This window comes from Coccidioides posadasii, chromosome 1, assembly GCF_018416015.2.
Source record: "Coccidioides posadasii str. Silveira chromosome 1, complete sequence".
NCBI classification, from domain to species: domain Eukaryota; kingdom Fungi; phylum Ascomycota; class Eurotiomycetes; order Onygenales; family Onygenaceae; genus Coccidioides; species Coccidioides posadasii.
The window spans coordinates 6,744,747-6,766,449 of record NC_089407.1 but is presented as its reverse complement, the minus strand read 5'-3'; the positions used below and the strand labels follow the sequence as shown (position 1 = coordinate 6,766,449).

Here is a 21,703-nt window from a genome sequence, read left to right as displayed (position 1 = left end):
CCCGGTACAAAACGGGGTGAAGAAAGGGGTAGCGAAATAGATTTTGCACCTTACCACAGCATCTAGCTCCAACAGATCCTATAAATGCTAGTATGAGCATGAGCTTTATGGAGTATATATATGATTTGCTAATATACACTCCCGCGTTTCCATACAGCTTCACGTTCCTGAGAATCCATAATGCACTACGTAAGGGTTTCGGCTGATCAGTGAACCTACCTTCCAGTCTATAGTTAAACTGACGAGGGCTGCTACCCATCAATTGCATTTATTGGGGTACGGGAAGTTTTTCATGGACGATAGTTACATGACTTGTCTTAAGGCGGCTATTTTCATTAGCGAACGGAACAAGAGAAGTAGCCTGTCGGCAAGGTCTTACATACATACACCCCAAGATGTACACTCATCAGTTGTTCATTATTGGGCAGATGCCAGTGGTCAACGCAACAGCTGCTCGAATTTTCAGGGATATCAACGCCAGCCAGCATATTTTCGGTATATCAACCAAACCATTTCTCTAATCGTTATCACCCGAGTACCCTTAGTCCGCCTTTTGTCTTTGCTTGCTTCTTCTGTATACCACCGTCAGGGGCTTTACCGCCTGCCTTCGAAGCCTTACCACCGCCTGCTCCACTCCCGGAGGCATTGCCTCCTTTTTTATGACCCTTTGCGCCACCTTTCCCGACCACCACGGGTCTGATTTCCGTCATCGCTCGTCTCAACAGCACCGGATGCGAACCTATGTATTTGCCCTGCATCTCTCTCGCAGCTCGAAAGTAGTCTTCGCCGTCACTAAAGCTAACGAATCCGTATCCTTTGCTCTTCTCCGTTCTCTTGTCTCGGATGACACGTGCTTTCTGGACCGAGGGATACTTGGAGAATGCTTTGAGAAGGGAATCGTCCGTTACCTCACCAGCAAGGTTTCCGCAGAAAAGACGAAAGTGAGCCGGGTCCCATTCGAGTAAAGTGGAATCTGTCCACGTCTGTCCGCCACCGGAACGCATAACGGTTTTCCCAGGTCCCGGTTGGTTGGGAGCATTGGGTTGACCGGGAATAGGTGTAGTGGAAGTCGTCTGGGCGACACTGGGAGGGGTGGAGGTCGTCGAGCCATCTTGAAGTCGCTGAATGTTGCCTAGAGGGCCTGTATTGGCTCCAGTGGCCGATGAGGCATCATCTCTGCGCCCTAACCCGGCCTTACCGTTACTAGCAGCTATTTGATTACTCTCATCCTTGCTCATGTATGCGCTCTGCCATTGAGCGATTTGGGCTTCGGTCTCTGGATCCATGGTTGTATCGCCATGGCGACCAACGCCTCTTCCTCCAGACCCATAGCCATAGGGACCCTGATCTTGTCCTGGATACTGGTTTCTCTGGGAGACAGAAGACTGACCGTAGTTGCTACCCCCGTACTGCTGTTGCTGATGCTGCTGATGCTGCTGGCGGTAATAGGTGCTCGTCTGCTGCTGATATAGCTGTGGCGATTGTTGATATTGTGTCTGAGAGTACTGATAGCTGGGGTTGTATGATGCGGTTTGCGCTGGATAGCTGCCACTGGAGCTATAAGGAGCAGCGGTGGCAGGACTATGGGGACGGTAGGGCTGGGAGGCAGCTACAGACCGTGGTTGAAAGCGCGTGAATGCATTGTGGCTCTGGGGTCTCTGCGCGTTGCTAGACGGCCCAGAAGTACCGGGAGCCGTATAGGGGTTGGAAGGGGGTCGTGGAGGAAGCGAACTGTGAGGCTGTGGCTGGGCGGAGGAGGGACGAGGGGGCTGTTGGAGACCTGGAGGAGGTGGAAAGGACATGATGAACGGAACGCTCGTCGATAGGCCAGATAGATTTGGTTGTGGGTGTGCAATAACAGCAGACACACGTACCTTGCGCACGTCCGGCCTGAAACACGCCTCAGATGCAGATCCGAAGCAAGAGTCCTACACCAGACGTCACACCGGCAAGAGTCGTGACGGCTCGCAGAGGTAGCTGAGAAGATTCTGCTGGGTATAGTTAGGTATCCTTGCTCGATACTGGGGAGGAGGCTCGGACGCTCAGCGGGAATTCTATGTCTATCGCCGTAGAAGCAGCGCGCTGGCGTTCGCCCCGTTGGGCTGCCAACAAAAACTCGATCGGAGGAGAGCAGGTCATGTGATCTAAAGGATGAGGTAATGCTACAGATGAACTAACTATATATGGACTAGTGCACTGTTGAAGTTTGGCTGACTCAGCATAACGAATTCTGGCCAATCACATCTTTAGTACGGGTCTGGCTGTGTTCGTGGTGACTAATCCGGTTTCCCCCACCCGCGCTGTCATCATCGTTCAAGCGTTCGCCGTTGGCCGGAGATACAACAGTCGCCTGCTGGCGTAGCATGAGCCCTGGGGGCGGACTGTGCAGCAAGCGAGCGTTCGTGCCAGGGGGGAAGCAGCCTCGTTTTCAATGCTGGCCGTCCGATCCGGCCGCAATTGGCTCCTGGGCTAGGTTTCGCATGAGGACCCCGGCGCACTTGTAACCTCCAACCCCCGATGAGCCTGCCCCTCATTACTTAAGGGAAAAAGGCGGCGCCGCCCCGCCCATTCGCCGGGTGACCAGGAGGGAGTTGCTGGTTCACGGCGACAAAAGGACACGACTGACACAGATGGTGTAATGCCAGTGAAAGACTCTGTAGTACTTAAAGACGCAATGCAATCATTGATTTAATTTCTTTGCGCTGTGAGAAATCTCTTTCTTGTCCAGAACTATCCAACGCCGGACAGGGCCCAGAGCTCACTCACAATTGTCATCCACCCATTAGTAAGGTTGAAAGCTGTCGGAAACGTGATCGGGAGACCTTGGCTGGAGCATCCCACTAACCTCAACATCTCCAACAACCCCACCGTTCGCCCTTTTGCCTGTTGACGCGCCATTTCCCACCATCTTGGAACCCCAACCTACATCTGTCCAGGAGAACACCAGCAGCTCCGGGAGAAAAAAAAGAAAGAAAGAAAAAGTCCCAGGAAATACTTCGATTGACACGCAATCAACATGTCTGATCAAGCAGTGTAAGTCCACTCTTCCCTGCTCCGCGTAGCTCGAAGCCCCATTCAACTTTTTGCACTTCTGGTCGTGGTAGCTTTGGCTTCTTCTTTTTCTTCTTCTTCTTCTTCTTTTTTTTTTTTTTTGGCCCAGTTGTTTCGAGTCCACCCGGTGCATTCATTATCGGATTGTGTGTTACATGACTGAGAGCTGACACCAGAGCGCGCTTGGCCGGCATCAATGTCGGCGCCTCTGCGCATCATGATGCCAGTGGTGACTTCGGCCTTATTGGTTTGGCCGTCATGGGCCAAAACCTCATCTTGAATGCCGCCGATCATGGCTTCACCGTTGTCGCCTTTAACCGAACAGTGTCAAAAGTTGATCGGTTTCTAGAAAACGAAGCCAAAGGTATACCGTCCCAAGCCTGCCCCATCATTACCTTGCACTGCGAGTTCTAACCAAAGTCAAGGCAAATCGATTGTCGGAGCTCATTCCATCCAGGAATTTTGCGCAAAGCTCAAGCGGCCCCGCCGGATCATGCTGCTGGTCATGGCCGGTAAGCCCGTTGACGACTTCATCGATGCCCTTCTTCCCTACGTCGAGCCTGGCGACATCATCATTGATGGTGGAAATTCCCACTTCCCCGACAGCAATCGTCGTTGCAAATATCTCAAGGAGCGCGGAATCCGGTTCGTCGGAACTGGCGTGTCGGGTGGTGAGGAAGGAGCCCGCTACGGCCCTAGCTTGATGCCGGGAGGAAACGAGGAAGCTTGGCCATATATCAAGGACATTTTCCAGAGCATTGCTGCCAAAAGCTATGGCGAGCCATGCTGCGATTGGGTCGGAGACGAAGGTGCGGGCCACTACGTCAAGATGGTCCATAACGGTATTGAATATGGCGACATGCAACTTATCTGTGAGGTGAGGACCATATACTGACTCTTGGATATAATGGGTCATCGTGGCTGACCAAAAGCTGCAGGCGTACGACATCATGAAACGAGGCCTAGGAATGACTGCAGCAGAAATGGGTGACGTCTTTGAGAAATGGAACAAGGGCGTCCTTGACTCGTTCTTGATTGAGATCACCCGTGACGTTTTACGCTATAACGACGACGATGGGAAACCACTGCTGGAGAAGATTCTGGATACCGCTGGGCAGAAGGGAACTGGCAAATGGACGGCCATCAATGCCCTTGACCTTGGTATGCCGGTGACCTTGATCGGTGAAGCTGTTTTCGCTCGCTGCCTGAGCGCTTTGAAGAGTGAGCGCGTACGCGCTAGCAAGATCCTCGGTGGCCCTAAACCCGAGTTCTCCGGCGATCGTCAGGAGTTTATCGCGAACTTGGAGCAAGCCCTTTACGCCTCAAAGATCATTTCTTATGCACAAGGTTTCATGCTTATCCAGAATGTGAGTATTACCCAGTGCTGGCTCCTTCTAAAACGCATGGGTACTAATGGAAATGCAATAGGCTGCCAAGGAGTATAACTGGAAATTGAACAAACCATCCATCGCACTGATGTGGCGTGGAGGATGCATCATCCGCTCCGTCTTCTTGAAGGACATCACCAACGCGTACCGCAACGACCCAGACCTAGAGAACCTTCTGTTCGACGACTTTTTCAACAAGGCCATCCATACGGCGCAACCTGGATGGCGTGATGTTGTCAGCAAGGCAACCTTATGGGGAATCCCTACTCCAGCCTTCTCGACCGCCCTTAGCTTCTACGACGGCTACCGCTCGCAGGACCTCCCGGCGAACCTTCTCCAGGCCCAACGTGATTACTTTGGTGCACATACCTTTTTAATCAAGCCTGAGTGTGCCAACGAGAGATACCCGGCAGGACAGAACCACCACGTCAACTGGACTGGGCGGGGAGGAAACGTCTCGGCATCAAATTATCAAGTCTAATTGTGCCATGTTTGCAGTTTAATTCCAGATGGCCTGCCATCGCCAAAAGGCTGAAAAGCTCAGGATAAAAGGCTCGAAAGCTCAAAGATCAAAGCTCATGTTTCATGACAACTCTCGACATCATGACGCGTTTTTGGATACGCTGATGGATTTGCTGTATTTTAGTTAAACTATTCTATTCCTTTATCTCCATGAGTAAAAGACAGTGTAAGACAAAACAGGAGATGCCATTGTTCAAATTTCCAAGAGGGCTACTCTCTGGCTTTTTTTTTTTTTTTTAACTTACCATGTGATGATGTTTCATGCCAACACAGAGCGACGAGCTGGCCCGGCGCTAAGCCCAATTCGTGTTGCGGGAGCCGTCGCAATGTCAGCATTAACTAACTGCGCTGCTCCAACGACACACCGAATCTCTCTCGCATCACAACCTCACCAGCCTGCCCTTTTCTTTTTTTTTTTCATTTCTTGAGCTGGGTTGGGCAGACTTCTTGGTTGAGGAGCTGGATTTCCCTACTCTTCTGTACCTATTTAATTCTCTGTTATACTTTTTTTTCTTCTTCATGTCACTCCTTTTCTTGCGGTTGGCCTTAATAGTTAGCGGGTGACGCTTGCTTCATTTTCTTGACTCTTAGCGCAGCGCATTCACAAGGCAATCCAAACGGCAATCGCGCGTGTGTTCCCAGGAGATATATCATATGCTCCTCCACCCCATTCTGAACCTGGGAGCTGTTATCTCTATGGTGCTGTGCCGACAGTGTGTTTATGCTCCAGCATCTGCGGTCAAAGCCCCTCTGATTGCCTCTTTTTAATAAAAAAGAACCGCCTTCCAAAGTGACGCTACGAAAGACAGTGGTGTCCACCGGACATCCTAACATGGCTGCAGAAAACAAGCGCCATGCTAGTGGTGCGAAGGGCCCGGGTGGTGCCATGACGCCCAATCCGGGGCCTTCGGGGACTGTGAGCTTGGAGGTGGCGCTCAGTGGAGCTATTGGAGCTCGGTGAGTTCACCTCTGCTTGGTTTCCTTCTATTAATTAAACCAAGGATCCTGCTGCATAACATGCTATGTTTTCCGTGGATTCCGACGATGTGGTCTGGTTATGAAGAGGGCTGACAATCAGATTCTCTGCGTAGCATCCGAGTCACCACGGCGGCGCCAACCTCTGCCACTCTTGAGGGAACTCTCTTCACTGCTTGCCCTATTACAAACCTGATTGCAATTAATACATCCCCCTTGCCACCAACTCCGATTGCCGCGGTAACTCCAGCACTTGCGCAGCCCGGCGACTTTCACATTATCCCGGTGGCCCGCATTCAGAGCTTCCAACTCCTCTCCCTACCCTCACAGTCTCCCGCAACTTCCCCAAATCTGGATGGTTCCGCTCCATTTACTGATGCGTATCCGACCATCTATCCTCTGGACATCAAGTCTCTCCGAAACCGTGAAGCGGCCGCGGTTGCCAAGCTCCAAGAACGGGAGCAGCGGAGAGGGAAAGGAGTGACAAAGGAGGCTCAGGATCTTTTTGATGCCTTTAGCCGCACAATGCCTGCACGCTGGGATGACACGAGCATCGTGGTGGCGGATGCTGTGATCATTTCTAAGCCGTATCGTGTGGAGGATTGCCGCTCTCTGATGACCGAGAATGGTGGAGTTAGTGCGGCTTTGATTAGAGTCCGAAAGGTGGTACGTATATGAAGCTTTCAATCGTTATGCCGTGTGCCGTGTCATAAATCCTCGCTGCTAATGTTATCAATCTTCTTTTAGCTTGAGATGGAACGGAAGAAGATAGAATTGCGTAATGCTTTCCCTGATTCTCCACAAACAGCCGATCCCAACGCAAACGCAAATCGCCCCAGCGGCACGGCCGCTAACACTCGTGATCGAGATCTACGCGCTGCAGCTGTAGCAGTCCCAAGAAGCAATGTTCGTTCGTCACCCGCGCCGGCTGGCAGCCAGCGAAAGGGTGGTTAAAGCGTATATGATTTATTTGGGCTTACGATAAAGGGCGGCCCAAGGTACGGCTTACGGGAGCCATGGCTACGATCATAGCTTGGATCGTGTACACCATCTTACACATTATGGAGCACTCGACGGTCATGGGAGAACGCTGGTGTTTCGACTTGGAGTTCGTATGGATGATGTCAGGGACAGTGGGAGGAAAAGGACAGGAATACGACAGCATTGAGTAGGAAATCAGGAGGCGAGCAAAGGCTGTTGAACTGTATTTTAACTTTTTACAATCCCCATAAGTGCCGTTTTGTTCAACGATCAGTTCGACTTGGATCACGCAACTTTTCTGTAAGGAGCTCAGCCCTCATCCTGTCGGCCTCTGATCACTTTGCTCGGTATATTTGGGATTCCGGGAATCTCCCACAAAGTACGGAGTAGTACTGGACCTGTCATCTTGGCTCCAGAATCCACTGTCCTCCGGAACGACACATACGACAGAAAAAGCGTTTCCTTTGGAGGTAGCTATGGAGAAAAGTGCACGCGGCCTTGTGAGAGGCAACGAACGAATGTTGAAGTTATATTAGGGTATTCTTGGACATACGTATTAATGTATCTATCTGCACCCGGACAATCCTACATAGCTGTGCGCCCGAATCAAAATCTGGTAGCTACTCCGGCCAGGGGCTATCACGATGCTGCCGCATATCAATAATTAATAAATATGACTAACTATAATTTATCATAACTAGCACTTTAATCAACGGTTGCGATCCAAACCTGAGCTTGATGTTTCGACAAGCGGATGGTGCTGGTCGAACCGTGAGGAGGCGCCTGATCCTGCTCCTGCTTGGGGTCCAGACCACTTGACCTTATTCCTTGTCGTCCCATGTTTGACGATCAACAGCCAACACATATTCACTTCCCACCGTCCGCAATTGACAGACGCCCTCTGTTTCCATACAGCTGGATCTGGCCATCTTCTTCGATGATTGTTGACTTGTGCCTGGGATCACAGATTTAACAACTGCCCCTAGGATGACGCCAAGCCTGCTTTGATCTCAGTCCCTGAATCAATTAGTTATGGGCCTTGATCCACCCCAGGCTCAGTCCGGGAGAAGTGAAGAGTTGGCTGCAAACATCTTTCGCCGAGAGTCCTCCTTCTCCTCCTCCTCTTCCTCCTCTTCTTCATCCTCCTCCTCTGACCGTCGCCCCCGATCTAAGCACCCCGAGCCTGAATGTGAGCCCTTGGTGGCAGGGAACAAACGGGACGGCGGACCGGGAATCGGCAATACCCAGGGCGTCGGAGAGGCCGCGCAGGACACGGATCTGGTGTCATTGGCAAAGGACACTGACGAGGGAAGCTGTTCGGAGATGGAATACGCAGGTTCGGGCGATGATTTCAATGACGACGAGGAGGCGGGCCTTACGACGCAGCAGAGAAAGAAGAGAGGCTTGCTGCGGAAGAAGCGTCGGGAAGAGGCAGACTCAAAGGATGTCACACTCTCGGTAGCGCAGAAGCATTTGGCGGATAAACATGTGGCGAGACGATTGGCGGTTAATGTGGTGTTTATCCTGCTTTGGTATCTGTTCTCGGTGTCCATATCGCTGGTAAGATTTCTGGTCCATCTTCAGCTCCCATCTTGCGCAAAGCCGAACGTCGGGTTACTGATTACGATTGGGATTTTCAGTATAACAACTGGATGTTTGATCCGAAACACCTCGACTTTTCCTATCCCCTGTTTACGACTAGTCTTCACATGCTCGTCCAATTTTCGCTTGCGTCTTCTCTACTCTATTTCTTTCCCCAATTGCGCCCCAAAAATCCCGCTGCTCCCCAGGCCACTACTTCGATGACCGGCGGAGCCCCGAATACGAGTCCAGTAGTGACCAGATTGTTTTACTTTACTCGATTAGTTCCCTGTGGCACGGCAACATCGTTGGATATTGGTCTGGGGAACATGTCTCTGAAGTTTATTTCTCTAACCTTCCTTACCATGTGTAAATCCTCTACGCTAGGATTCGTTCTCCTTTTCGCCCTCATTCTCGGTCTCGAAACCCCGTCTATGAAATTAATAATGATCATCTGCACCATGACTGTTGGAGTTGTGATGATGGTTGCCGACGAGGCCACATTCAACGTCATTGGATTCTCCCTTATTATTGCCTCCGCATTTTTCTCCGGGTTTAGATGGGCTCTCACACAGCTCCTGCTCCTTCGCCATCCCGCTACCGCGAACCCGTTCTCGACATTGTTCTTCCTTACTCCAATCATGTTTGTTTCCCTGCTCGTTCTTGCACTTTTGATCGAGGGGCCTTCCCAGATCTTGACGGGCTTGGGAATACTTACAGATCAATTCGGAACTCTGCGTACACTGGCGGTTCTGATATTCCCGGGAACCCTTGCATTTTGTATGATCGCATCCGAATTCGCCCTTCTTCGTCGTTCTTCAGTTGTGACATTGAGTATCTGTGGAATTTTCAAGGAAGTCATCACCATTGCGGCAGCGGGGATTCTGTACGACGACCGTCTTACTCTAATCAATGTAGCGGGTCTTATTGTCACAACCTGCTGCATTGCGACATACAATTACATGAAGATTACGACGATGAGAAAAGAAGCGCAAAAAGACATTGCTGAACATCCGAGCGAGCTTGAGCATGAATCTGATGATGAGTTCGGCCGTCGAGATACGCGTGATTACCACAACTCGGAGAATTTAACCAACACCGCAGAAGACAGTCCTTATAGACCTGTCAGCTCAGATTTAGACCATTCTGGTTCATCGTCGAGATCTCGGCGTGGATGAATTTCCTTTCTTCTTTCGATATGCGATTCAGGTTAATTCGTGGTGTCTCTCTGCGGTTTAGAAAATGAAATAGGAACGGTAACCAAGATTCCCCTAATATGCGCGCGCTTCTTGGGCGGTTTATAGTTTTCGGATACACTGTGGATAAGGTGTTGAAATAGATCAGGAGTTTTGTTCCAGTCATGCCTGCGGCGCCTTCTTACAATCGGTGTCTATCGGAAATTTTGTCATTTCCTTTCCTCATGTCAGTCGACTCTCTTTCAGCCCCGGAATACCCTTATTACTTTAATCGGGGTTCTTCAACTGTAAATCTGTGTTTCGGCCCTGTCATTGTTAAGCTAAACACCCAATGCTCTGGTTGTTCGTTCCCTTGGATGTTGTGCTCCTATTTCCTCGTATAATAGACCTGTATAGAAGTATACAGGTGCCCCGCAAGACGAACAGTTTTATTTTGCCTTTTTTTGGTCGTCTAGCATCCTCGTGTTGCACCGGGGTAACAACCCTTGAACGTGGCTCAAAGAATAACAACAGGGAAATAAATGTGAACTGGGCAATGGACTACCAGCAATTTGCTGGAATTGCATTGTCTATCACCTGTCTAAGCCCCTCTCTCTCCCTTTGTGCTGGATGAATCAATTCCCAGTACTCCGTACTCCGTACAGAGTAGCCAGTTAACTCCCACACTGTTACTCGGATAGAATCCCTGCTCAGCCCTATCCCCACAGCTGGCGCGCCGATCGCCTCGACACCGCCTTGGTATTCGATCAGACTGGTCTGGCGGCGTCGGCAGGAGAATACACACCCAGCTTTATACGGTGAACATCGTCAAGAAGCAAAATCAGATTTGGTCATCGACACATAGCTAAATGGGCGGCTTTATAAGCGGTGGCTAATCCTATTGCATCCTCCGACAGGGGAAAAAAAAAAGAAAAGGAGAAAAAGAAAAAAAATCATAATTACTCAGCTTTCACAACGCAGAAATGGAGAATGGTGAAAATTCGAAGGGGTTTCGGAGAAATCCCACAGTGATACTGAGGAGCGTGGCGATGATTGTGGTTCTCATCACTTCGTCGGAACGCTCCCTTGCAACGCTAACTAACAAAAGTGCGACCTTGAAGCTACTTGGCCTCGCCATTCAGCAATGACGAATGTGTTTGTGAGGAACCCTGTAGGCTAAATTGTTGTTCGGGACTGTTGTCTGAAAATAGAATTTGGGAACCAACCTGGGCTTTTTATGATTTCGGACACGGCACATCGGTGCACCGAACTTTCGAAGGATGTCTTGTGCATTGTTTACTCCCGGGGCTCAGCATCGTTGGCCAGCGAGCATTGAACGTCCTGGCCGGCAGTACATGCGATTATGAATCGAAATCGACTTTCACCACTGACAAGGGACCCCGTTGTGATTTTAATAAGGGCGTCCATGTCCTTTCAAAATATTAAAACCGGCAGTTAATATGCAGTTAACAGGCCTGCCTAGGTTCTTTATTTTTGTTACTGCATTCATTCTGCCTTTACCATGCGCAGTTCGTCGCTTCCATCTGTTTGTTCGAGCAGACAAACAGTCCATCGCGTATCCCTAGCTTGTATGCAATGCCGTTCGCGGCATATGAGATGCGATGCCAAACAGCCAGAGTGCTCTCGGTGCCAGCTGGACAAGAGACGGTGCACATACGTCAAATCTAAACGCGGAGGCCGACGCCGTGCAACAAGCGCAGATAGCCCCCAGGGTGAATCGACCGTGTTCTCGGAACCAACAAGCGTCTCCCCAGAATGGAAGAAATGTATCGACACCATTCGCGAACCGAGCCAGGAAATATTATTTTCGGAGCCCTGTTCAGTCACATCCGATCCCCAAGCTACTCCATCTATGATAGACGACCCTGTGGCCTCGCCGTTTGACAACCTGCTCGATCTATACTATTCGACCTTTCACGCCGCCCACGCCTTTGTTCTCCCAAAACGGAATCTATTGGATCGACTGGAGAAAGACCCGCTGTCTTTTGAAGCGTTGGTACTAGTGATGCGATACGTCGGTTCACTATTCAATCCATCCACGTCATCTGCATCCCTAGAACGAAAAGTACAGCGAGCTCTGGCGCCAATTCGCAGCCGTGAATACTTTTTAACCGGATACCACGTACAATCTCTTCTATTATACTCCAGCGCCGCATACTGGTGTAACAAAACCGAGACGGGCCTCCGGTTGCTGGATGAAACCATTCAACTTGCCATTGAGCTGGGCATGGAACTTGAGAGCTACGCGATCCAACACGGGGAAGGAGATCCAGTTCTCGAAGAAAGTTGGAGGAGGACCTGGTGGCAAATATACGTTACGGAAGCCCACAATACCGGGACAACCCGTTCGTTTCCGACCAAAACTGGTGGCTTGCATATAACGACTGCGCTACCATGTGAGGATCACAACTATCAATCGGGGGTAAGCCATAGCAGATCCCAATACATAATTTCTCTGCTGACCTAAGGTTGAGACCATCCCGCCGCCGAGAACGCTCTATGAATATGACATGCGGGAGTTCTTGATGGCAGAGGGTGATGCTGAGTTTTCGTCTATTGCAGAGTTAATTGGTTTGACTCGAACTCTTAATATGGTCCTCTCCGGTCGAAAAACGGGAAACCTGAGCGTAACGCGGACCATATGTGCGGAAGTGGATATTGCCATTTCGGCATGGTGCGCGCTCCTCCCAGCTTCGAAAAAGAACGTAAAGAGGAGCGACGGTACTGTGGACGAGCAGCTTTTCAATGCCAACATATTGATCCATACGTAAGTGAATTTCTTCTTCGCCTCTTGGACTCCTCCGGCTTACAAACTCTAATCCCGGGTGTAGATGTATTGTTGATCTCCATCGTGAGCTGTCAGATCTAGCCTATAGCCCCATAGAATCGGTGTCCAGATGTGCTCCGCCATCTCCAGCAAAACGATTACACGTTTTCCCGTCCAACGAGACGCACAGGCATACATTAACAGTCCTCAGTTCCATCGAAAAGGTGGGTAGGCTACTGAACGTGGTCACGGCTTTTGACACCTGTACCCCCTTTCTTATCAGTATGATCGCAAACACAACTGTTGCGCACTTATCCGCGTGCAAACATCTATTTCGGGACCGCAGATTGCAAATGGAACGGGAAAAGATACGATTGAGCATGGCTGCCCTTAAATCATTGAGCGAATTCTGGCCACTTGGTAGACGCACCTACACTGAGGTTGGGATAATCGCTCGAGAGATACTTTCTCTTGCAGATCGGGAGATTAGCCCATGGGTCGCCAGCATGGGCCTACCGCCCGTGATGTGTCGAAATATAGGGGCTGATTTAGGCGGTGCATTAGATACCTGCAATCTGTGTGATGATTCCGCATCATGCGAGTTCCTGATGAATGTTTAAAAATAGAAAAGATAGAAAAGGTGGAAAGGACAAAGAGAGGGCAAGCTGTACTCCAGCGGGCGATCTATCCCCACTAATAGATGATAGACCTAGAGTAGATTAATAAACCATAGTAGTAATGATAATACACGTCTTTGAATCGCCCTTTGGGACATTTGACGCCGTATTCCGTAACTATTGGCGTATCTGACGGTAGAAGTAGGCAGTTTGAATACGTTAGTCAGGACAAATTGCATCGTTAACTAAGGGTTGCATCGAAGTCAGATCGGCCTGAAAATAAGATCTCTTGTGTAGAGCTTCTTCGAGGTCAGTAGTATGAGTCCGATTTGAGAAGAAGCAAAGTGATGGGTTCCCCAGGCGAAAAGGAAACCTAGTCGGGTATCTCGGAAGCTTGACAAATTTGTCAACGACAATTCCTGGACGGACATGATCCCAAACGCCACCTGGATATGATCTGGAATGACAAAGCATTCGAAATCGGTCGTTGAAGAGAGGCGGCACCATTTTCCGTGCTCACTGACGATTTCGCATTGCAATGCCCTTCTGCGAGGACGGATAGCGCGAGTGATCCAATCTCCCTGTCGGCGTCTCCTCGGCCGACGCTCCGAGGGCCAGACCGCTCGCCAATGACGTCACAACAGAGCGACCCACCCGGCCCGAGCCGCAGGCGCAAAACCTTCAGCGTCATCCCGAATGCCGCGTCTTGTTAGGCAATTCGGCGTGGCCAAAGGAAGATTTTGCTGAGAAATCGACGTGCTGAGTGAGCATCTTGATGTCCGGTCGAGGATTGAGTGATGGCGTATAAAGAGCCCCGTATGGGCGTTCAGTCCCTTGTCTGTCAACGGGCTGGTTTTCTTCCTTGACTCTCCTTTACCATGGAGGTCTCCCCAGCACTGTTCAGGCCGAAATACCATCGGGAGCCGTACGCGGCACTCGAGTCAACCGCAGCTGCTGGGAAGGTAGTCGTGATTACTGGTGGCGGTAGCGGGATTGGAAGGGCAACTGCGAAAACGTTTGCAGAATCTTCCGCGAAGGCCATCGTCCTGGTTGGGAGGCGGGAATCGAGGCTTCTCGAAACGAAACGCGACCTAGAGGCAACCTTTGGGAAGCAAGGGAACACAAGAACACAACTTCTTCCGTGTCAACATATTCCACGGATATAACGGATGTTGCCTCGGTGCATGCGACCTTCAAAAGCATCGCGGACAAGTTTCGAGCGGTCGATGTCCTCATAAATAATGCCGGTTACCTGCCAGATTTAGCGCGATTTGATCAATCGGACTTTGACGATTGGTGGTCGGCCTTCGAAGTCAACGTAAAGGGACCGGCAAGTACTGTCCGATCATTCCTTCAAATCGCCTCTCCGGGTGCAACTTTGATTAATATCACATCAAATCTTACGGGACATCCGCATACACGGCTTCAAAAATAGCGACGGTTCGGTTTATGGAGTGCATCCAACAAGAACACCGGCATCTTTGTGTATTCAACTTACACCCAGGCCTCATTGCGACAGAAATGAGTGCAAAATCCACAGAGAGCTCTCAAGAGAGTGGTAAGGATCTGTTTTAGCATTTGCTCGCCCGCGCTCCCTTTTCCAAACTCCACTTACTAACAGCCCTGGTTGTAGTTGACCTTCCGGCAAAGTTTTGCCTCTGGCTTGTGGATCCCAAAGCTGATTTCCTAAAGAACCGACTGGTATAGTCCAATTGGGACGTTGACGAGCTGGAACAAAGGAAAGAAGAAATTGTGCAAGGGAGCCTCCTAACCGTTGGATTGAAAGGTTTCTAGAAGGGTGTGACGGCGAGCCAGTAGGCAATCGACATCTGGTAAGCAAACCCTCCACATAGTGCATTAATATCTGTTGAGAAACATCCGAGTCTATATTAAAGATTCCGGCCATAGGGGCTTTTGCGTGTTCATTTCTTGGGAAACGGCCCTGCTGTTCCGTTGGGTGAAAATGGCCCTGGAGGGCTTCTGGTTAGCATCTCTCGATAATGATCCTCACATGTCAATGTATGAAATCGTAGTCGATTTCCTTTTGCCTTGCGAGACAGTGGCCTGGAATGGCCGTAGAAGTCGATGAGGGATGACTGTCGAGCTTTGCCCCATTAACTAATGTTGCCCAGACAACCCCGCTATTTACACCTCACCGTACTCATGTGCATGTGGATGGGACGACAGCAAGCTGAGCAGACAAGTCTGCATTTTCATCTGAATTTTCTCTGTATACGATCCTCAGCGATAGAGATTAGTCTGATTTTTAGATCTTTCCCTGCATTCTTGTTGGTTTTGTCATTTCCTTTCCGCTGCAGACGACGACATTCAGGACGGTCTTCCGTATCAACCATAGCATCTACCGCTTGGTAACATAGCAGTTCACTCCCCAAGTCCGTCAAGGTACAGAGCAGCTCTACACACAACTCTGCGTCTCGTCGCTTGCCGTGCCGCCCTTTCTTTCTATCGCAACTCTTGTCTAACGTTCAGCTCAGCCAGAAGTTCCACCTCTGAAAGGTTCATTGGAGCGGAGCAGTTATTCACACTCTTAAAAAAGGAAAGGAAATATGGTTAAAAAGAACATCGCCATTGCAATTATTATTATTATCCTCTTCATTATTCTCGCAGCGGCCGGGTACGCTATATACGCAGTCCAGAATCGAGTCTCTGTTTTTGCTTCGAATAGGGAGGCAGACGAGGAGGAACAGTGAAAGAGCTCGGTTGTGCTTAAGTGACTTCTTTAATATTGCTGAATGTGTGTTGGATTGTTTTGGATTGATAGATGGCGAACGGTGTGTGCTCTATCACTTGCTAATACACGAACGACGCTCTGGGACAATGGCTAACGCTACCGACTTGACGACCGACCCGCCTTTCGAATTTTTTCTTACAGGAGTTGATATGCCACCTCACCCCACGGGACCACCAGCGAAAATAACGAAAACGAATTCTGAATGACGAAATAAGGCTTGTTAATGATCGATGATATTTACTTTGTACCTCCCACGAAGTGACGTCTGTACGTCTACGTGCACTTTTCTGGGATCGTTGAGATACCCCCCTGCTCTACGACGAGCTCGATGGTCGATTATCTTATCTTTTTCACTTTTTAGTTTTGGAAGCAGGAATTTTGCTGTATATTTGGAAATGATATAAGCTGGAATGTGATATGATTGTCCATTTCATGAGATCAAAAAGGGATATGATATGGCGGAATGAATCTCGATAGAAAAAGGATAATAGAGGATCTTATCTGCTTTAGGTGAGGGTATAATATATATTTGCCCTTTATCGTACATCTGATATTTCTACCTTCGATGAAAGGAGTTATAGACATAAGACGGAAATCAATGCCATACAAGGACTCATACAAGCACACAAACTCCGTCTTAGTCTCCTGGAAGTAAGTTGAACGAACGCTGATACAAGTCGCAAGGGGGAAAGCAGAAGACGAATATCGAAGAAAAAATAAAATAAAATAAAATATGAAATAAATTGAAAGGAAATTGGTGTGTATCGAAAAAGGGTTTGCGGGACGACGATGGTATCGCGTCTAAAATTTGACTGCAGTCGAATCGTAAAAGAAGTGAAATCCTATGTGCCTTGACCATAAGTGATATTAGCTGGGAGTAAGAACAATGTCTATGTATGAAGCATGGGGCTAGTTGAAAGAAGAAAGAGGAGTAAGGTGTAATCTCGTTTCAAGACACACCGCCCGGAGGTCGAGAATACGTGTTTATATTCATCGGCATGCCCCTGTTATTACCGTCGGGGTATGGGTGGTGCTTCTGGGGAGGTGGAGGCGGAGGAAGCGGTGGATGTTGTGGAACAGACTCATGGTGCATGCTAACCATTGCGTTCGACACTTCCCGTTCGGCAGGCGACCGATGATCTAGGTGCAGTCGTTGCTCAGAATTCAAATGTGGGGAGCTAGACGGAACGTTCTGTGGCCGGTAGGCATGGCTCGGAAAATGAGACTCTCTTCCGGCGCTGTTAGGTGGAGGGAGCGGGCTTGAAGCATTGTGTGAATAGGTTAGGGGCGGAACCGTGTGGGCAGAAGAATTGGATAAGGTGCGCGTCGTCGGATTTGAAGAATTGGGCGGCGTTTGGGTTGATAACTCATCGCCGTTGTAGGAAGGTTGAGACTGATGGTTCCCCAAACGTTGTCGTTTTGCCGGTCTAAACGGTTCGCTGTTATCGTTGGGGTCTCGAGTTTCGTAAGGAGTAGGGGGATTGCCAGGTTGGCGGTCCAGATTCATTGATTCCGGAGAAACAGGGTTGCTGGGCTGGGATGGTGACGGCATACCCAAGCGATTGGAGTTATTATTGTTGGAGTTTGGGATCTTCTGCAGAAGGTTTCTGGTTGCGGACGCAGCGTGTTGTCTTTCCGTGATGGGATCCATGTAAGCTCCAACGCCCGAGCGGCCCATGCTCTTATCGTGCATAACGACGCGCTTCCACTTCGCAACCAATGTATCGTAGTCCCATCTTGAAGCGTCCGCGCGATTCAGCTTGCTTTCCTTATCATCCAATTCACGTGCCACTTCGGGAGTCAGTGGAAGCAGGTTGGGCGGGAAAATTGCAAATTCTCTCGGCCACTGGCAGGAAGTAAGTTTCTCGACCTGCGCGCGTAACTGATTTGCCTCTTGCTGTGTCCTGTCAAGCTGCTGTTCCAACTTTTTCCGCTTTTCTGTCTCCCTTACAAATGCGCGAGTGATTTCTAGCTGCCACAGATTTCGTTGCTCATGTGGAGCGAGAGCCATCCAGTGCCTTAATGATAGATCCAGATGGCGCATCATGATCTCTTCATGCTGTTGAGAAGTTCTTTCGATCATCTCTGCGTCGCTACTGGGAGAGGCTGCACTATATGCTGACGGCAATTGAGACGTGTGTTGAGCAGTTGACATTGCAGAGCCAAGCTGATCGGATTTCCATTGCTCTACTTGCGCCCGGAGAGCCTGCTGAACAATATCTCTTTGGTTTGGCGTCGGTGGTTCAATGGGAAAGGAGCTTGGAGAGGCAAAGGGATGGGTGGAGAAGAGGCTCGGAGGAGGTGGCAGGGCTTGAAGGCATAGCGCCGGGAACGTTTGCGACTGAAGGTCAAAGTCGAAGGGAGATAGCCGTGAGCTTTTGCGGGTTCTAAACGGAGGTAATCCATCGTCAGTATAAAGTGTTTTATTCTCGGCAAACGGATACAGCCGACAGGCATCATGCAGTTTGCACCTACGTAGCAGCCTTGATACTGTCCAGCACTTCACGGAGCGCCAATTCCAAGGCCCTTGCGGTCTCCGGGTTCGAGTCCGTCAATTGATTCAAACGTTCAAGAGGCGTCGCAGGTATCTTGAGTTGCGACACGGGGGTAGAGTTGGGAATGTCGTTTATCACGCCCGTAGCCTGCCAACTCGGCTGATTTAAAAACACGCGAAAGCCCTTTCCCGCGCCTCTTGGATTCAGCTGCAACGGAGGAATGGTATGCGGGTCCGGTGTGGGTTTCTTGCCAGCGATATCCGGGCTTGCCTGCTTATTCGAATTGCGCGCCGTTCGTCTCGTGATCCCGCTTCGAACCCGGCGGATCTCGTCGACATCGTGGATCCCGTCCGGTTTTTTCTTAAATAGGTACTGATCGAGGTGGCGACCCAGCGAAGAGGACGTGAACAGCTGGTCACAGTAGCGGCATTTCTTGTCTTTCACTGCGGTCACCTTTTGTCCCGGAGCGCTGGCTTCGTTGCTGTCCTCTCGCGCATTGGCTTCCTTGCCACCATCGCTTCCAGCGGCTCCGGAATCGCTCATCGTGGCTATTCAGATCTCATGGAGAGGACGGGTCTTGGTACTTCAGATCGCTGAACTGGTCAAAGTTTGAGTGTAGCAGGGTTAGTCCGGTGCGGGTTCAACTCCTGTTACGCGCAATGCACTCCGTACCCCGTACCCCGTACCCTAAACTCCAGTAGCTTGTCCAATAGTGGACGAAGCGACCGATTTACAAAAGACACGAGAACTAAAACAGAACACGATCACACCCGTAACAGACACTGCGTGAAGAGGAGAAATGGAACAGGTTCAACCCTCTGGACGACTAGCAAACCTTTTTTTTCCCTGGCTTAACCAACTCCCCTCGAACGAATGTTTCCCATGTGGCTGGCGGCTGGTTTCAGGCCTGAGCGTCTTTTTATGAGCTGACCTGCAGAACCTGCATTGGACAACCGGCCTGGTTCACAAGAAATTATCCAAGCTACTTGGCTCGGAGTGCCCCGAAGATGATGCTCCTTTACTTCGTATGTATGTTAATTCTATAACTACCTGAGAGTCAGGCTACTTGTTGCTTCTATCATGCGTAAGGGATCGGCATTCGGTCAGCACCGCTCCCGGCGGTGACAGCCTTATTGAAAATAGGATCGAAAGCAAACACTTTACACCCTCACATCCATCTACTTGGCCAGCCCTCGGCGCCTAACCTCAAATGTTCTTCAAAGGCTTGACTGAGGTGCGCCTGGGTGTCCTGCTTTTCTTAACGTTTCTCCGATGTACTCAGCTAGTACGATCAACTTTTCCTCCTGATATCTCCTGCCGACAAGCTGCAACCCCACGGGTGTCCCGTGATAGAGTTCAGGGTCGTCTTTTTTTTTTAAAAAACAGAAAAAGAAAAAAGAAGTAATCAGCGACCATGGCGGAAAACAGGGCTAATAATGGAGTACTTACAGCTGCTATGGACATGACCATCCACTTCATTAAACGGAGAATAATCTTTCTCCATGATATCCAACGTTTGATCTGCTTTGGTGACAGGAATCGCGATAGCGCTGTAATCCAGAACATTCACGATGCTTGTATATGCAGTATAATAACATCCGTTTCGTATCGGAGCCGCATACGGTGCAACAGGACAGATGAAACCATCAACCGGACGTCCCGTGCCTGTCTGGGATGTGGTTGAGTTCCAGTACTCCATGTACTCTTTCTGGAATTCACGTTTAGCAATGTTCGTTGCTGCAATTTCCGTGGCTGTTTTTTCGGGGTTATTACGGGCGTAGACATAATCAAATGGCGCGAGTCTCTCTCCTGATAGGCCAAAATGGTACCGGGCGTCTGCACCGGCATCGAACCCATATATAGTGCTCTTGAACAGAAAACCCGGTCAGCCACGACCTTGCCATTGGACTTGAAAGGACATACCGCTATTTTGGCCCCTCTTGCATGATTTGGTGGCTTCCATTCAATCACCTAATATAGCAAGTTAATATGATACTAGGAGCTGCCAAGCTGGTAGAGTTTAAGTTTAAATGTACCTTGTGGCCGAGTCGCGTTAAAGTCTCCGTCATGATCTTTAACGCACGAGCGACAGGGGGCTGTGGCGTACACGACCCATCGTTGTAAAGAATCCCGAAGGCTAGTTGCCCGGTACCTTGGTGAGACCCATTTATCAAATCCAACGTTTCGCGTTCCAAATCGGCCCTCCATGGAAGCTCAATTGCCATAGGATCGTGAAGCCATGGTTTCTGGCTTAGCACTGCCTTAAAGATGAGCTTTAGATCACTTGGGGTCCTGGCCATAGGTCCAATCACTGAGATGATTGAATTCTGGCCATCCATAGAATTGGCAGCTCCTTCATAAGGAATTCTACCAGCCGACGGACGGATACCATACAGACCGTTGTGTGCGGACGGGATGCGGACACTCCCTCCAATATCGGTGCCAAATCCCGCTGCAGACCCTCGCAATGCAATCAGGGCTCCTTCACCGCCAGAACTTCCTCCCGAAGAGAGATTTCGATTGGCAGGGTTCCAAGTGTAATCAATAATATTGTTGACTGTTTCTCCAATCATGAGGGTGGCCGGAACGGAGGTTTTGCAATGCAAAATGGCACCAAGTGCACGGAGTTCCTTGACCAGCTCGCTCTCGAATACACACCTCCTTGGGTCATTCTTGATGCCCTGGAAAGTTCCTATCCAGCCAACATATCCCATAGTTGTTTCGACCCCCATGACGTGGAATTGGTCTTTCAAGCTGATTGGTAGCCCGTGGAGGGCCCCAATTGGCTGATTATGCTCAGCAAAATAGGCATCTAACCGCTTCGCATCCTCAAGTGCGGCATCAAAGAAAATCTCGTGCAAGCAATTCACCTGGAGTTCCTTGTATCAGCATAGTGATCGTCATAGTACTTTTGGAAGGTTGACATACAAATTGATGAGCAAGAGCTGCTCGGTGACAAAATGCCTCTGTCACCTCTACACACTTCCATTTTCCAGTAGTGGTACATGCTAGGATACCGACGGCATCAGTCTCTGTGATCTCAATTTCGCGTGGAGTCAAGAATTGTTGGATATAACTTCCAGTCACATCCCTCTGTTGAGCGGCTGACGGGATTTCTTGCAATCGCCATTTTTCCGGAATCAGATGTAGTATAGATTCACGCTTAGCTTTCGCTGCGACTTCAAACGGGGCTTGTGCCATTTTGATGATTATCTGGGAGAATGGCGGGGAGCACTTGGGTGGAGGAATCAACCGCCTTTAATCATAGTCTCCCCGCCTCGGTCACCCGGGTTCCCATTACCTTGGCTTACACAACTCTAGCATAACTGGGGGTTTGCGGGAACGTCTGCGACGCTTCACGCTGATGTGGATGATGGT

The 21,703-nt window shown here is 49.8% G+C and overlaps 8 protein-coding genes across 8 annotated transcripts; 5 read left to right on the top strand and 3 right to left on the bottom strand.

Annotated features, from left to right (window-relative positions):
• Nucleotides 1-279: 279 nt before the first annotated feature.
• Nucleotides 280-2,069, bottom strand: D8B26_002015 (uncharacterized protein). The gene is made up of 2 exons (XM_066123707.1): nt 1,875-2,069; nt 280-1,780 (listed from the first exon to the last, which is right to left on the bottom strand). The coding sequence occupies exon 2, from the start codon at nt 1,284-1,286 to the stop codon at nt 528-530; it is 759 nt and encodes a 252-aa protein (XP_065979782.1). The 5' UTR covers nt 1,287-1,780; nt 1,875-2,069; the 3' UTR covers nt 280-527.
• Nucleotides 2,070-2,735: 666 nt separating this feature from the next.
• Nucleotides 2,736-5,178, top strand: GND1 (phosphogluconate dehydrogenase (decarboxylating) gnd1). The gene is made up of 5 exons (XM_003065958.2): nt 2,736-3,033; nt 3,279-3,415; nt 3,477-3,928; nt 3,990-4,418; nt 4,480-5,178. The coding sequence occupies exons 1-5, from the start codon at nt 3,017-3,019 to the stop codon at nt 4,918-4,920; spliced, it is 1,476 nt and encodes a 491-aa protein (XP_003066004.1). The 5' UTR covers nt 2,736-3,016; the 3' UTR covers nt 4,921-5,178.
• Nucleotides 5,179-5,342: 164 nt separating this feature from the next.
• Nucleotides 5,343-7,233, top strand: D8B26_002013 (uncharacterized protein). The gene is made up of 4 exons (XM_066123706.1): nt 5,343-5,674; nt 5,738-5,918; nt 6,053-6,602; nt 6,684-7,233. Exons 2-4 carry the CDS (start codon nt 5,794-5,796, stop codon nt 6,888-6,890), a joined length of 882 nt encoding a protein of 293 aa, XP_065979781.1. The 5' UTR covers nt 5,343-5,674; nt 5,738-5,793; the 3' UTR covers nt 6,891-7,233.
• Nucleotides 7,234-7,798: 565 nt separating this feature from the next.
• CAS42 (Triose-phosphate Transporter) lies at nt 7,799-10,059 on the top strand. The gene is made up of 2 exons (XM_003065956.2): nt 7,799-8,477; nt 8,558-10,059. The coding sequence occupies exons 1-2, from the start codon at nt 7,950-7,952 to the stop codon at nt 9,674-9,676; spliced, it is 1,647 nt and encodes a 548-aa protein (XP_003066002.1). The 5' UTR covers nt 7,799-7,949; the 3' UTR covers nt 9,677-10,059.
• A 1,226-nt stretch (nt 10,060-11,285) lies between these two features.
• Nucleotides 11,286-13,081, top strand: D8B26_002011 (uncharacterized protein; the record flags this gene model as incomplete). Its single annotated transcript, XM_003065955.2, has 3 exons — nt 11,286-12,116; nt 12,169-12,461; nt 12,526-13,081. 3 exons carry the CDS (start codon nt 11,286-11,288, stop codon nt 13,079-13,081), a joined length of 1,680 nt encoding a protein of 559 aa, XP_003066001.2.
• An 875-nt stretch (nt 13,082-13,956) lies between these two features.
• D8B26_002010 (uncharacterized protein) lies at nt 13,957-14,513 on the top strand (the record flags this gene model as incomplete). The annotated part of the gene is made up of 2 exons (XM_066123705.1): nt 13,957-14,093; nt 14,174-14,513. 2 exons carry the CDS (start codon nt 13,957-13,959, stop codon nt 14,511-14,513), a joined length of 477 nt encoding a protein of 158 aa, XP_065979780.1.
• A 2,187-nt stretch (nt 14,514-16,700) lies between these two features.
• On the bottom strand, nt 16,701-18,868 carry D8B26_002009 (uncharacterized protein; the record flags this gene model as incomplete). The annotated part of the gene is made up of 2 exons (XM_003065953.2): nt 16,701-18,217; nt 18,306-18,868. 2 exons carry the CDS (start codon nt 18,866-18,868, stop codon nt 16,780-16,782), a joined length of 2,001 nt encoding a protein of 666 aa, XP_003065999.1. The 3' UTR covers nt 16,701-16,779.
• A 485-nt stretch (nt 18,869-19,353) lies between these two features.
• On the bottom strand, nt 19,354-21,638 carry AMD2 (Acetamidase). The gene is made up of 5 exons (XM_003065952.2): nt 21,254-21,638; nt 20,362-21,195; nt 20,249-20,296; nt 19,775-20,192; nt 19,354-19,691 (listed from the first exon to the last, which is right to left on the bottom strand). The coding sequence occupies exons 1-5, from the start codon at nt 21,524-21,526 to the stop codon at nt 19,543-19,545; spliced, it is 1,722 nt and encodes a 573-aa protein (XP_003065998.1). The 5' UTR covers nt 21,527-21,638; the 3' UTR covers nt 19,354-19,542.
• Between the last annotated feature and the right edge of the window lie 65 nt (nt 21,639-21,703).